At 37.8% G+C, this 16,106-nt stretch overlaps 1 protein-coding gene across 2 annotated transcripts; it reads right to left on the bottom strand.

Moving 5' to 3' along the window:
• Positions 1-214: 214 nt before the first annotated feature.
• Positions 215-15,567, bottom strand: ssrp1b (structure specific recognition protein 1b). 2 transcript variants are annotated; one of them, XM_072678452.1, is made up of 18 exons: positions 15,502-15,567; positions 14,629-14,726; positions 13,517-13,702; positions 13,321-13,426; positions 12,488-12,681; positions 11,021-11,121; positions 10,317-10,446; positions 8,868-8,971; positions 8,519-8,647; positions 8,187-8,408; positions 6,407-6,479; positions 5,496-5,628; positions 4,773-4,818; positions 4,549-4,672; positions 3,438-3,605; positions 3,181-3,278; positions 1,740-1,911; positions 215-899 (listed from the first exon to the last, which is right to left on the bottom strand). In XM_072678452.1, exons 2-18 carry the CDS (start codon positions 14,680-14,682, stop codon positions 834-836), a joined length of 2,106 nt encoding a protein of 701 aa, XP_072534553.1. In that variant the 5' UTR covers positions 14,683-14,726; positions 15,502-15,567; the 3' UTR covers positions 215-833. The 2 variants fall into 2 exon arrangements, with proteins under 2 accessions (XP_072534553.1, XP_072534552.1); XM_072678451.1 differs by lacking the exon at positions 15,502-15,567 and adding an exon at positions 14,790-15,495.
• Positions 15,568-16,106: the final 539 nt, after the last annotated feature.

Here is a 16,106-nt window from a genome sequence, read left to right as displayed (position 1 = left end):
TGACCACCACTGCTTCCCCTCTCTTTGTCAGAAACCACACATGGTTTCAGTATTGACATTTCACTTCAAATGGAATCAGCTGCTTGTATGGCTGACTGGGAAACAAAGATCTAAAGTGCTTTGTTAAAGAAATTCATAATAAAAAAAAATTATAAATCATAAAACAAATACAGGATCCAGAATTCAAAAAAGAGGGAAAGAGAAAAACAACAGATTACTTACATAAAATAGGGTTTTTTAATGCCAACTGTGTTTTATACTCAGAAACTGCTATGCAAAGGCTGCAGGAAAGTACTGTACTAGACCAACTGCAACACACTGTCTGAAGCTGCAGCTTATTATGTATCTACACAATTATACAGATTATACACTTGTGTTATACAGTTAATAAGCATCTACAAAAGACACAAATGCCTGCTTAACATATCAAACCACCGGGCAACAGCATTGATGAACACCAGAACAATGTGACTGTATTAAATGAGTAGCATACTGTAGTTTTTACAGTGACTGAACACTGAAAGCTTTATATACTTTAGAGACAATGATCAACAATGACGTGAAAGCATATTTGGGGGTGTCCAAATAATAATCCTATTCACCCTACGACAGTAGTAGGGCGATTGAGAAAATCTGTGTCAGAAACTGTTGAATGTTTTAGCATGTAATGTGTATTTATCTATGTAGCAGAGAATCATAAACAACTGGATAAAACAGAGAGTAGATTGAGAAGCTGAAAGGAAAAATCAGGCAATACTGCAGGGAGACAGAGTGTCACATAAGAAGAATTATAAAAGATTATCCTGACTCTCGGTCATTATCCTGTGTTTCTCTCAGTCTGAGCCTGACTCCTCTGAGCTCCGCGGAGTGCTGGTCGCCTCCTCTTCAACATCTGAGCCCTGTGTCAGTGACAGAGAGAAATACAAGGAAGGAGAGATGAAAATGTTAAGTTTTTTATTAGATGAGTGTTAATCTTTCAGCCACATGATCCTGTGTTAAATAGACATTCAATATATATAGTATTGTAATATATTATTATTAGTCAGATTTCACATGGCCGCATGAAAGCCACATGTAAACACACTGAGGATGCACTGTAGCTCAGACCACATTTAACACAAGTGTTAATGGAAAGTGCTTTCTGTATTCACACAGTTACAGAAGCGCTGCACTCTTTCACAAATTACGGTCAAGGTATTCTGTATCTGTAAGCATAAAACGTCATTCCAGAGAACTTTCATTGTCTGTGTAATCAGGTGCAACTTTTAGTCGAGCTCGAAGGTGTTCATTTTTTGAGCAGGGGAACCGATCCGAACCAGTTTCCTCTAAGCTATGGGTGACAGTTTGGGTCTTCTTCCAGACTTTGCCAAAGTGGCTATATCTACCAATAACTTGCAAATAATCTTGGAATGTTGTTCAGAAATGGTTCCAAGAGACATTCCTGACTTAAATCACTTAAAAAAAGATCTATCTCAGATCTTCACCGAGCTCCATGGACTTTCCCATTGTACTGTGTGCTGGTCAGTCCAGAGAGCGTTGCCAAACGAAAACTTTTTAGGTAGGTACAGGGACGCTACCAGCTGTAGCCAATCATGATCAATTACAGGACGTTAAGAGGCCTTGGCCTTGGCACGTTAAAAATAATCTAAAAAACTAATAATCTAAACTAAAATGTATATTTTTAACTGTATGTATGTATGTAATTATGCGCGTGTGCATGTGTGTGTATATATCCGTACTTTGCGCTTGCGTCCCTTCCCCCGGTCAGACTCCGATGAACTCTCCTCACTGGAGATGAACTCCCGACTCTTAAAGCTGTCGTTCCCAGCTGGCTTCTCCTTCTCTCTCTCCTTCCCTCTGCCTGACTTCTTCTTCTTCTTCTTCTCACTCTTTCCTGCCTTCTTCCTTTCCCTTCAGGGAGAGAAAAGCAGAGAGACAGACAAAAGAGCGAGGAGACAAATCACTAAGAGCTGTTCTCCCATTATAGTCATTATAGCTATTATAAGGCTCCACTGAGTATAAACCTCCAGTAAAAGCTGAGATCAGAGATAACACTAGCTATGCCATGGGTTCTACTAGGCTTTTCAAGTTGGCAACCGATCACTGATTTTTATCAGGAGAGAGAAATGGCAAGGATTCTACTGTACTGTACAGCAGCCAATAAAGAATCCTCCTAACCAAACATTAGGGTCAACTGTCGGTGTACCAGTACACACGTCATATAGTATGGTTCAATACTAGCCTTGCCACTCTTGCCACAGTGTGCCCAGACATCGAACAATAAGTTCAACAAAGAAAATAAAGTCCTACATTTAACACTGATGGTACTGCATGAAATATAAATTTAACAAACATGCCCACAATAAGGGCAGAGAATCTGCCTTTCACTTCACTTCGAAAGCGAATACAGGGAATGAGACAATATATAGTCACTCACAAAAACCTTGCATCTCCATTTTTGCAGTTTTTCACTTTTTGACATAACATGTCTCAGGAGGTTGTCCTTTACATTGTGTCAGAATTGTGTCATGATGGATGGACCAACAGAAATGACTATTGGAATAAAATCTTGACACTGACTTCCACTAAAAGTTAGGAAGGTTCTTTCCTTCTTCTGTAAATCTGCCATTTTGCAGATACCCTGGAAGACTGAATAATTTACACCAAACAATCACGTTCTTGATGGTGCGATTAAATTTCAACCAGCATATTCTGATGAACTATAAGGAGAGGGTACATCTGCAAAGCCTTACCACACTTCAGGCTTGTAATTTCTTTGAACAACAAAAACATTTAGGCTATTTAATGTTTAATGTATGCAATGGCAATGCAATGACAAAGTGTGCTTGGTTTATTTTGGCCCTCCACCTTAAGCCAAATGTTTCATTTTCTTGGATTTCAGTTTCGGCCAAACATGCTCAACTTGGTGCATCCCTAAAATAAACTGAAAATGGAAACTTTTAAAATATCAACATAAGGCAGATGTTCTGACACTTGTTTTGTATCAAAAATGTATCAAATAGAATTCTGAATTGCCTTATGACTGAACAAGGAGTCAGCTGATATAATGACTGAAATATTGCCATTCATTTAATTGATCACCAATCCAAACTACACTTGTAGCCTAAGTCCTAAGAAGCACACTGTCTTTCAGGACTGTACAGTGGCAGAGGACAGTACTTTTTCGAGAAGCCTGATGAACCTCCTCCACTCGCTCTGTACTCCTTCATTGCTCGCTCATAGTCTTTCTTAGCCTCTTCTGCTTTCCCTTCCCACTCCTGTGAAGGACAAAAAAACAGAAGAGAGAAGGAGGGAAATATGCAGCAAACTGTGAGCAAACACATTTAAGACAATTATACTTCCATTGTTAAAAATATAAAAATGCAGAGAACAAATTGATTCTTCTCTCTGTAAAAGAAAATAGAAAAATCGATCACCTCCTTCTTGTCTTTGCTTAGTTGCTTCCACATCTCGCCAGCCTTCTTTGAAATCTCAGTTACAGATATTCCAGGATTGTCTGCTTTAATGCGCTCTCTGCTGGAGTTCAGCCAAAGCATGTATGCACTCATTGGCCTCTTGGGGGCACTGCTGTCCTTCATCTTCTTCTGTAGACAAGGACAGGTACACACAGGAGTGTAAACTTTGTAAATTCTCTATTGGTAAGATTACAGGTGTGATTAAATGTCCTGCACAGTTACTTTTCAGTATAACTGGGATGCTGGATGCTTTGTCCTCTTTGGATTTTACTGAGTGGGTGTTATCCTCAGCATACTGCATACTTGATCTACTATTTAAGATTCATCTTTGTTCTAAGATTCGTGAAACCCAGCCTGGTTTATTTTTAAGTATGGCATAGGCAAATCACACTAACCCAAATTTAGATGTCTGATATCAAACTGACAGGAAAACAGACCACAGGCTAGAGATGAGCTTGGTTTTTCAAATATACAGGGTACACAAATTCACATTACGAATAAAAGGCTTGAAACCCTACAGATAAACATCACTTCATTTTATGTCCAGTTTGGCCAATAGCTGAATGGCTAGATAAAAAAGAAATAATTTGATCAATTTCATAAAATTTTCAGTGATAAGAAACTTTTTTTTTTTCATTTTGAGTAAGAATTTCACAATACAGTGCTGGGCCTTTAATCACCTCATATGTCAGAACATGAGCAATTGATACTCTGTCATTAGTAAAACTAAATGATAATAATGATAATGAGTGGTTTGAAATTTTAACATACAGATGCTACAACCTAATGATATCAGTCATGACATGCTATCTTGTAATGCTTAGATCATTACATCACATAAATAAAAATATATATTAAATTACATCTAAAACAATAAATCACCATAATAACCCTGCAATTTAGGTACCTAAATTCTACCTCAAATCAATAATCATAAAAAAAATCATAACAATGCAGTTGAACAGAGTTCTTCTTTTTTGTACTTTTAAATGAGTTACCATGCAGATATTTAAATAGCAAAAACAGTCATAATGACATCACTACTGCTCTAACCATGCATACCCTCACCCACCTCTTTCTTGCGTGTTTTTTTCTCTTTCACTATTTTGGCCTTCTTGGCTGGTTTCTTCTTCCTGTCATCATCACTATCTGCTTCATCACCACTACTCTCACTGGCTGAGGCCTTACTGTCATACCTGGCACACACATACACATCACAGCAAATTTGCCAGTGTTAAATTAACAGTTATAATGTTAAACATAAATAGAAAGGTCCAAACTTTCTTATTCTCTTACTCTTCAGCAATGTCATCGTCTTCTTCTCCAGGGTTAAATGATTCATCTGTCAAGAAAGAATAACTCAGCATTAAAAACTTCAAATTTAAATATATCCCCAGTTCTTATAAGCTAGACTTGCTGGAGATGCCGGTCTTATGTCACTTGGCCAAGAATCACCTACTTTGTTAGAAAAAGACATGCAATCACTCTCATGATGCAGTTTGTTGTCATCTTCTACAGTTACATTTATGTCAGCTATGGTACACATGTACACCATGGAATCGCACAACAAATACAACAATTATAACAAATATAACAATTTTTAGACAGCAACAGTACACCTGACATTTGTAAAATGGGGCTGTATAATTCTAATTCTTAGCTTAGTGAGTAAGCCAAATTTTAACGGCACATTGAATCCTCTGTTTTCTCTCCTGAGCAGCCCACAAAACTCTCAGGGTTGTCTTATTACACACTTTATGGATTAGTAGAAATTCCAGATACTCAAATGTATGTGTCAAAGCACATGCACTGAAGACTGAAGTTTTTCCATATGTACCCTTTAAAGTAAAAATAGATCAAACCAAATATTGGAAATTCTGAAATGTATGCTCCAATTTTAAAGATTTCATTTCATACTTAACTAGTCTTGTCAATAATACTTTATACCTGACAAGGAACTGATAAGAGTCTACACTGACTTTCATCACTCCTCTGACTGGTGAGCCAGCTGCCACTCACCACTGCCAGCCTCCGAGTCGTCGCTGTCATTGGCCTCCTCGCGAATCTTTCCCTCCTGCTTCATGCGCTCCAGGTAGGCATCATGCTGGTCATCATCCGAGTCGCTGTACATGTCATCCTTGGCCTTCATTCCCTGTGAATAAGGAAATAACAATCAGATATGTTTTTGGATAACCATGACGAGTTTTATGATGACTGTATGATTACAACAGATTTCTCTCCACCACAAACAATCACACCCTCATCTCACCCCCTCTCCATCCTTCATAGTGTTAGTGATTATAACACTACAAATCATCACTATTGTGAATACTAGTAGGGACTGCAGTAAAATCATTCTTGTTATTAAATCACACACACACAGCCACACACACATAATTCCTGTACCCACATCCCATTCCAAACCATCATGCAATGGCTGTGGTCATATAACACATAATTAGCTAAAACGAATTCCTTGACATCTGATTGACTGCTGAGGTATTTAGTACAATACTGAGGAAAGTGCTTTTTTGTGTACAGAACACAACCTCTGTATCCCTTGGCTTTTGAAAACAAACCTTGTGCTTTCTAAGGCCAGCACATTGTCCACTTCAAGGACTAACAGATAGCACACAATGATCTGCAGATTGTGAATGAGCTAAAAATGCATTATTTGCACTCATACAAGTAATCACACCGCAAGCATGCAATTAAAAGAGCACCCAAACCACTCCAAACCGAAATGTCCATACCAACCTTTTTCTACAAGAACACACACACATACACAGGGCACAAAGACACAGAGGAGAGTGAGAGTCTGTCCACTGAAGGAAACATATAGCTAAGATTTTCACAGTCTGAAAATATGACTACTGTACTGAAGTGAAAGCCTGTGATTGATAAAATTACCCATAAACCAAATGATGTACCTCTTTAAAGCCTCTGTTCTTGATGCTGAGTTTCTTAGCATTGACAAAGTCAAACAGCTTGCCATATTCTTCCCTACAGGAGGGAAAAGAAAGGCAGAGGTACACGTTAGCTGATGGACCAGCACAGTGATAGGGTGTGTGTTTGGTAGGTGAGGTTTGCCTCTTTAGTTTTGCACTGGAGGCTAATGTAAAGAGCAAACTGCATGCCTACATCAGCACATATCTGCCTCAGACTCTGTATGCAAGCCCACATTTATTCACTTTCATAACTACATTACTGCTTTCATTAACATCTGTTTCCTAGGATCTAAAATAGAACCATGTGGGACTCCTCAAGCTCAACATGCCAAACCAAATGTTTACCAAATAATAATTCCAGTTCTGCATTAGGATTATTTACTGAATAACAACTAGGCTTTGAGGTGTTATCAATTGTTTAATTGATTCCACTGTACTGTACAATGCTCTCATTTCAATATGGCTGCTAAAACGATTTTAGGATAAACTATTGCTTTAAGAGCTTTTGGTTAACGTTACACTTTTACTGCTGTTTAACTATTTCCACCACAGGTTTTGATCATAAATACATGCATTTGTTGCATTTGTATAGATGTAGAAATATCCTAATTAATCCTAATTAAATATATATATTTTGTGATAGGTGAAGGGATTCTGTTCTGTTCATCTGTTTATAAATCAGGTTTTTGTTCATAATTTTGTAGTTGTAATTGTTGTAGTTGTAGTATTGAAATAAGTGTATAACTATTTTCTTGGCTGCATTTCTCCTTCTGGGTCCATTTGTTTTACATGTATAGATGAAAGAATCCAAATTCATGGTATACATGTGGTGAAAAATAAATATATTGCTTTTAATCATTTTTCAGATTATAATCTGTTATTGAATCAGTTTTTGTTGTAGTAGGTTTTTGCTACTACCACCTCCCCATCCACCAGACTGTATATACTGTATATACTCTCTAACACTTGTTTTCAGCAGCCCTGCCCCTACTGTCGATAATGGCTCCATAGTGGTGTGTTTTTCCTGTTGTGGTTGTAGTATTGAAAAAAATATTATTAAATTTAATGTTTACTATTTTCTGGGCAGCTTTCCTTATTCTGATTCCATTTGTTTTACATGTATAGATGTAGAAAAATGATTCAAATTAAGAGTATACATCTCGAGATAAAACCTTGAAATTTCTTAAAACTAGATAACAACTTCAATCTCAACTAAAAAATAAGAGTATGAAAATTACATATCCACCAATAACCAGATAACTGCTAAAATCAGACAGATCATAGTATGCACATTTCTATGTTAGAGAAAACAGTTGGTGAGTGAACACTATAGCAAATAATACTGAAAGTACATCATGGCATCATAGTGATATTTCGAAGGGGGAATAGGCCAATGGCAAATTGGCCAGGAAGGAAGCCGTTATGTCTAATGTACACAAGTACATGCAATGTGAACAACGTCTGGTCAGGACAAGCATGTCCGTTAAACACGCTCCTCCTGCCCAAATCTCAGTCTTAAGGGAAATAGCAAAGCAGAGTTCAGATCAGCGAGAAAAGGTATCTTCCCCAAATACTGACGTAATCACTGACTACTGCTCATGAACTAATCTTAAACCCTAACCCATATTTGGGCAAATGTGCCAAATTTCAGTTCCTCACTACAAACCGTACATATTCATTTTGGCAGGTACTAAATAATTAATATTAATTATTAAATACGTCATAGTTCTTAACAATGAGTCACAATGAACGTGGTTCCTACCTCTCTATACTGCTGAATGTGTACTGGTTGCCCTGTTTGGTCTCAATTTCAAAGTCAAAGGATCGAGTAGTGGTAGTGCCTCTGGCAAAGTTCACACAGGAGATCTCCTCAAAGCGCAGGTGGACCGGAGGCTTATGAACATAGATAAAGCCCCTCTCCAGAGGATACAGGAGCCCCGAGCTGGCCTTATATGAGCATGTAATACATTGTGCACCAGAGTGACTGTAGAGAGAAAGGAAAGGGTGAGAAAAGGTGAATGGAAGGGACAATTTATGAAATTGCTATTTATTGTGATAGAACACTCATGCTGTGTGTGTGTGTGTGTGTATTACCCCTGGAAATTGCCAGGTACTGTGATCTTCCTGTTCACCAGAGCCTTCATAACCCTGCTGACCATCTCATACAGAGAGCCAGACATGTTCTTATTCAGCTTTCCCTCAAAGCGCCTCTCCACCTCCTCCCTGTAGGGGGCGCAATGAATGGAAAAGATGACACAACAGCATAAGATTGCTGAAACTGAATCCAATAGATTTTTACTGAACACTTTTCTCTCAATTCTTTTCTCTGTGTTTTACATTATAAATCTAACATAAGGCAATCCTGTGGTTATGATCTTCTTTTTTTTTTAGCCTTTTGCATTCAATTTGTTTATCTCTCTTACTCTTTCCCTGGCTGACTCACTCGCTCATGTTGAGGGTGAGGTTGATGTCCTCTTCCTTAGAAAAGAGCAAGATGAGGAAGTGATAACGGGTTTGACCCTGTTTAATTGGAGGATCCAGACTGATCTAAAGGAAGAGAGATAAGAAAAATAGGAATGAGAAAAAATGTTGCAGCTCTGCTGAATAAGTTCACATATAAATCCATAAAGTGTTCATTGTCCATACAACATCACGTGAAGATTAATTTCAGTTTACATAGGTACTGCAAATGTCCTTTGCCAATCCATTAATATACAGTATAAATTGAAAGGTTTCTAAAGTTCACTTCAGAATTCATTTTCACATGACTGTTCTCCAACCTCTCGTTATCTCCACTAGTCACCTTATTTCACCATTCCCACTTTCAAGAGTTTGTTTCTTCCTCTTTTGGGTTAAAATCTCTGGTCATTTTGTACCAAATTTGTTAATGGTCATATCCTATTTAAAGTAAATGCAGTCTGAAGTAGGGTACTGATGTTGACATTGATCATAAAGTAGCTAGCTATGCTAACCCAACATTCCTACAGGTTTTTTTAACATTATTTACAGCTATTTACAACATAGCTTACTAGCTCACTTTTTAACACATTGGCCTAAGAGCAAACCTAAAAGCCTCAAAAGCACCCAACATGTCACTTCACTGTAGCTTATAACCGAGACATTTCTCTAGGTAAGGATGTTCTGGTTTTTAAATTTAGTGCCTCCAACCATAGACGCAGGCCCTCTTCTTTGGAAGGTGGGGAATAGTTATATGGTGCCCCAGAACACCCCGATCTCCAATCTTTTGTATTACTGTGACACCCTCTAACTAAACACATTATACTACTCATGTTGTATGTGTATTATCACTGTGGTTAATCTACATTAATAGATGTGCTGTCAAACCAGAAGCAGAAAACTGTTGAAGAAAAAGTTGAAGATGGATTAAAGTGGAAAATAAGGTAAATTCACACTGGTTTCATTACTGTGAATTTTAGACTGATGTTTGTAAATCAGTTCTGCTCTGAATTGGCTATATTGTGCCTCATTTGAAAAGCAGTATAGGCTAAACACTTCAGTAGGAATCGGCTGAGCTAAAAATAAGAAGCATATTTTAGTTTTATACGATATGAGCTTTTGAAATACTTCAATGTCAAAGGGATTCCCAGCTTTTCCAGTTGTTCTCGATAATTTGTGTGTGTAAGTGTATGCATTTGTGTAGGCCACTGGTCATTTATGAGAGCTACAATGGAGACTTCTCTAAAATTACATAATTGATTTTTGTTAATTATGATCAAAAGCAACCAGAAGGCCTTGAAAGAGTTGGAAAACAGTTCTTCGCCCAACACTGATATGATGGTCCTTTTGCTTCTTTCTGCTTCTTCCTTTAGTGACGTCATCCAGGGACTACACAATATAAAATATTAATCAGAAAGGCACAACCATCACTCACCACAAAGAACATCTGCCTCTGATCTTTGTGGGGGAGCAGAAAGAGCCGCAGTACTGTGGTGTAAGGGATCTTGTAGTCAAATGTTTTACCATGCAGATGCAGGAAGGTGGGGTAGATACGGATGTCATATCTGCCAAAGGGGAGAAACAAGAAGATGAAGATTAAATTAATGAATCTTTTTAAATTCTTTATTTTAATTGCTTCTGATAATGAGATGGAATGGTGGACAGTGAAATATGTTAAAAACGTAATGCATTTTAGTTTCTTATTTTTATGTATACATAATTAACACATAATACAAATATTGTCTTTCGGTGTACTTGGTTTTGGTAATAAATCATAATAAATGCACTGATGTCATATGATGATAAATGCACTGATGTCACTGATTTCATATTTTATTATTTCATAGCTGCATACGAGCATGTAAAACCTTGTATCTACATTTTGACACTTTCACTTTTTACATAATGTTATTTTTTACACTGTGTCAATATACTATGATAAATAGACCAATAGAAATTATCCAAAATGCCTTTTTACACTGATTTAAATTAGAAGTCCTTTAATGTTGGATGTAATGTTTTTGTGTGACAGCGACAATTTACACATTTGAGTCATAAGTAATATTCCTTTTTTAGTGCAGTCAGCTTGTCAGTGTGAGCAAGAGGCAGGATGTCATGGCTGTGTGTGTGTTTATATACCTGCCCCTGGGTGTGAGACACTGCAGCTCTCTGAAGATGCATACAGCGTCACCCGTAGCCTGGATCACGTCTGCCTTAGAAAGAACATTCTGCGCAAACGCCTGAAAGAGCATCACATTAAAACATTCAGAGTCTGGTAGCTTAAAAGTATTATAGAGTTAGGACCATCTTAACTGTGCCTAATTGCTCAACTCTTTGTAGAAGTAGTGTTCAAAGTGTGGCAGGCTGTGTTTAATGCTTTACAGAAAACAGGTCCAGACTGAGAGCCTCACCACATCTGATAGATTTCCTCATTAATACTCTTTACACTTCCTGTAGATCAAGGATGCCCAAAGTGCAGCTCTTGGACAAAGGACATTTGATTGAGCTCCAACCTCACCCACTCAACCAATTAGGAAACAAATTTATATAATATATATGACTTTTTTTAAACCAGATATTGATCTTTTTTAATTGTATATACCTGCTGTATAAGTGTACTGTCTTTTTCCCTCAGCCCACCACAAACACAAAAATTTGGCACCTATGATCTGCACATCATTTCACTAACCTCTTTTATAAGAAAAGCGCTCCACCTAGTGGTCACAGTAGAGCAAAGATTTAAAGAAACTAAACATTTTTGAAACAGCAGCATGTCTAGCATGCCACCTCTAGCTTATATCTCATAATACAAGAGTATATAAGCACATTGTGCAAAAGCAGTTTTCCTGTAATTATAGAGAATTAGCTGGAGAACACAGGTTTGTAAACTCTGTAAACTCCAGATACTGTAAAAATGTGTTGAGTTCCAGTGTTTTACTTTAATGGGAGGCCTGATTAGATAAACTAGCTGTTTTTAAGAACTGGAAATATTGGACTTCCTCAAGGAGAGATTTGGAAATGGTTAACACAATACATCCCAATAAACCTTATTTGTGTTTATTCAAATGTTTTTTTTAAATACTTACTGTCCAGATAAGTAACCTATCATTGCCTTAGTGTATAATAATTCATATGTAATCATTGTATATACACTATACATACAAAAGCATCCAGACACTCCTTTTAATGAGTGAGTTCAGCTACTTTACAGTGCACCCATGACTGACACCTTCATTTAGTAGCCCCTGCAAAGCTTGTTTAATAACAATACAAAAGCACTACCAATATAACTGGACACTCTGGAGCAGCCATGCATTAGTCTAAAATCACCATGCCCAATGCCATCTGGGTATAAAGCTCTGCAGCACTGGGCACTATGCTGGAGTGTCTTACAAATGATTATTTACCCTATTATTACCCTTGATTTCAAAGGCAACTCTTGAGGAGCAGGGGAGCGGGTGTCTACAAACATTTGGACATAAAGTGTATATGCAATTTTTTACTACCTCTAACCTAATCTTCAGTAAATGAAACATTAAGTTAAATACATTAATTTGATTTTGAAGTCAAGTGAAAACACACACACACATACACACACACATTTACCTCCACAGGGTCTGCTCCTTCATCTCCTGTGGTGGGCGGGACATAAAACCGCACTTCCATGAGTGACACCTCTGTGTCATCATTCTGATGAAACTCAAGTGTGACCTCGTTTTTTCCAGTTGCACACTGAGACACACTGGAGAGCGGAATCTCAAACACTGGGCTGTCACTCACCTCAAACGACAGCAGGGGGCCTAGAATTAAAACACAGGTTTTGGAGTTGTGACATAACTGAATTGCAAGAGAAGGACCACGCCCCATACTTCTCCTTCTGGCCTCCCTTATATTAACCTGCTTTTCAGTCCAACTCCGTGTCGAACAAATGTTGCACCCACCTGCACCTGCACACCCCATCTACTCCCTTTTTTATTCACCACCGGCTTGTGGTCCAGCCAACCCAGAGTCCACCGTTCCACTCTATGTCAAAGCGTGGTCCACACTAGCAGATGTACAATATTAACCACAGTACTGCATTCTTCTACCTGTTCATATATTCTAACTGCAAAATACCCATATGTCATAGTATGTCATATCTCTGCACCTTGTCCTCACCACACACATTGAATGAGAGCTGTGTTGGTGCTGCACTGTCCTGCCTGTTTCTGCTTCCTTTCATAATTATCTTATTAACATACTGTTGTTTTTTGCTCCATGTTGCACAGTTGCACTTTAGGTAGATCCCTGGAGGAGCATTACTTTACTACACTGTGTACTTGTTTATGGTTGAAGTGACAAATAAAGTCTCAAGACTTGACCTTAGATAAAGCCAACATAATTCAGACAAACTTCATAACACTTCAGTAACCTCTCCCATGGTAGGAACTTTCACTAACCGTTGAATTTAGCAGTTCCCCAGTTCCAGCCCTTCACGCACATGTCTTTCTCAGTCAGCTCCACTTTGTAATTGGCTTTGAAGTAATCTGAGATTTTTTCCAGGTCCTTGACAAACCAAAACAGAAAAAAGTGTTAAATTCAGATTGCAGAAATTCTGTTTTCCAGCCCCACAACATAAACAGCCCAGAGAATCACCGTGTCCTTAAAGCCATCATATTTATAGACATGTCCAGTGCTGGTGCAGAGCTTGATGCCGTGACCCAGACAGACTCTTCTCCACTGGGCCTGAGTGAGCTCTGTGACAGAGATACTGTCCACCTTCCCCGTCTTACTGTTTTTATACACCACTGCCTGCTTACTGAATCGCAGACGCCCATCATTCTGCAGAAAGACACAGAGAGACAAGAGGACAAGAGAGAGAAAATAGGCTGAACTGGTGACAGTCTTTAACATTGTTTGCTGTCACTTGTGAACGAGTGATACTGTAATGACTGAATTATGTATGTATAATTATAATTATTGCTTCCTAACAAAAACACAAATAACTTTTTAGCTCATTAAATTGTGTTTTACAAACTCTAAATCAATGCATTTGTGTTCAGACGTAAAGGGAATATTTTTAGGAGGATAACAAAAAAACGTTTGGTTAAAAATCATTCATTTAAAAAATGAATGGAAATGAATGGAAATCCATAGACAAAAGAGGAAAGTTAAACAAAAGTATTAAATAAATTAAGATTTACTGAAAAATAATCTGAATAAGTCATAAGTCAGAGGGGCGTGATTGAAATGTGCCATTCTAGAGAAACATGCTGTCTGACATGATCACATCAGTGCTAATAAAACCACATACTTTTAGAGTTTTTCCTAATAAATAAATAATTATTAAACATATATTAATGGTAGAGAAGTGCAGACAATTGTAAAGCAAAACAGGCCCCAGATAAAGCAAATGTTTTTGTCTGTTTTGCTTTACAATTGTCTGCACTTCTCTACCATTAATATATGTTTAATAATTATTTATATTTTAGGAAAAACTACTGCCATTATCAACATTACACATAAAAACTCAGAAGACAGGTGTGAATCCACAGGTCATCAAATAAATGCAAATAATTGCATTAAGACTGCAGCCCCTGGTTTTCTTATGACCACCAGTGTTAGATATTTCACATGAAATCAATCTGAATAATTACACATAATAATAATAACAGTAATAATAATAATAATAAATACTTATTAACAACACAAACATGCATTTAACAACACATACAATGTTTAAAATGTGCTCCTTAATGAATACTCACCCAGGAGCCCTTGACCTCCTGATAAATATCATTGAACTCCAGATTGTCCCCCATGCCAGCAGTTTCCCTGTCTTGTCCCAGCAATACAGGACCTGTATCTGTAGGAGGAAAATCAGAATAACACAAATAAGCAGAGGACATTAAAACCCACACTTTCTCACCATGCTGTCTTTGCTGCATTGGTTGGTGAATCCTGGAAACTAGAGTCAGTGCTTCTTTATGTCCAGATTTAAGCACTTAAAACCTAAAAAATATGAAACTGAAACTGTGAGAACAGGTGCTTTGACAAGCTGGGGTTGTTCATATATGGTGTGGCTTGGCTTTCTGGAGCCTGGAAGGGGGTTGAAGGTGGAGGTGAAACATAGCTCTAAGGGAACATTGGCTCGTGCGCAGAGGTGCAGCTCTTCTTTGCTCACTTGATGAGCAGAAGTCTGCAGATCTTCTCAGCTCTTATTAAATAAAGTGATGGAGGTCAGCACCTCTTTGTTCAGTCAATGAGCTAAAGGCGATGGAGAAACACAGCAGCAGCCATGCAGAACACTAACTCACTGACCAGATGCCTTTATATCTATATTATGCAGCTAGTCTGGCAATCCACTGTTTCAAGCCAGTGACCCAAACACACACACACACACACACACACACACACACACTGTGCGGCTAATGTTCGCTAATAGCTGGTTAGCCTTGAGCTGCTGGCTACTGAGTTCAACTGGAGCTTAGCAATCTTCTGACAAGCAAAGGGCACCGTTTGACAGATATCCACACACACACACACACACACACGTCGGAATACTGGGTCAAACATTTCTGCTGGTTCCACTGAATCACAGCTAGGGCTGAACTATGTAGCTGTTGTTAAAGAGCATTTACTGTTTATTGGAGAATTCGGGAACTGAGAGGAAAACGCTAGCGATGTCCAACTCGTGAATGAACGGTTCTTTTGAATCGGTTCTTTGAATCACAAATCCGACCGAATCAAACCCTTTGCAGCATCTGCATAGCGATGTTTACATCTGGATCATCGCAGTCTTGAATATCTCTAATAAGAACACATAGTATTGTTTACATACATACAGCACATATATACAAATTATATAACATTTTTAGAATGAATCTATTCATTTAACTTTTAATTAACTTGCTTTCTTATTGTTCTTCCATTTCTATTCTATTAAAGCCGCTTTATTGTATATGAAAGGTAATAATAATATAAATAATAATAATCATAGTCATAATCATATTGATAATGACAACAAAAATAAGGAAAAGATCCCTACTATTAATGCAAAAAGAAAAAGGCTAGGACTGAGCATACTGCCCTAATAGGAAAATATATTTTATACATTATATGATATATGCAGTACATGTCCAAATGTTTGTAGACACCTGCTCCGCCAGGGCTACTTTTACAAATCAAGGGTCTGTTTTTCCCTTTTGCTGCAATAACAGACTTTACTCTTCTGTAAATGCCTTAC

This window comes from Salminus brasiliensis, chromosome 4 (assembly GCF_030463535.1).
Source record: "Salminus brasiliensis chromosome 4, fSalBra1.hap2, whole genome shotgun sequence".
In the NCBI taxonomy this organism is placed as follows: Eukaryota; Metazoa; Chordata; class Actinopteri; order Characiformes; family Bryconidae; genus Salminus; species Salminus brasiliensis.
Note: the sequence above shows the minus strand (reverse complement) of the source record. Positions and strands in the feature narration are given on the sequence as shown.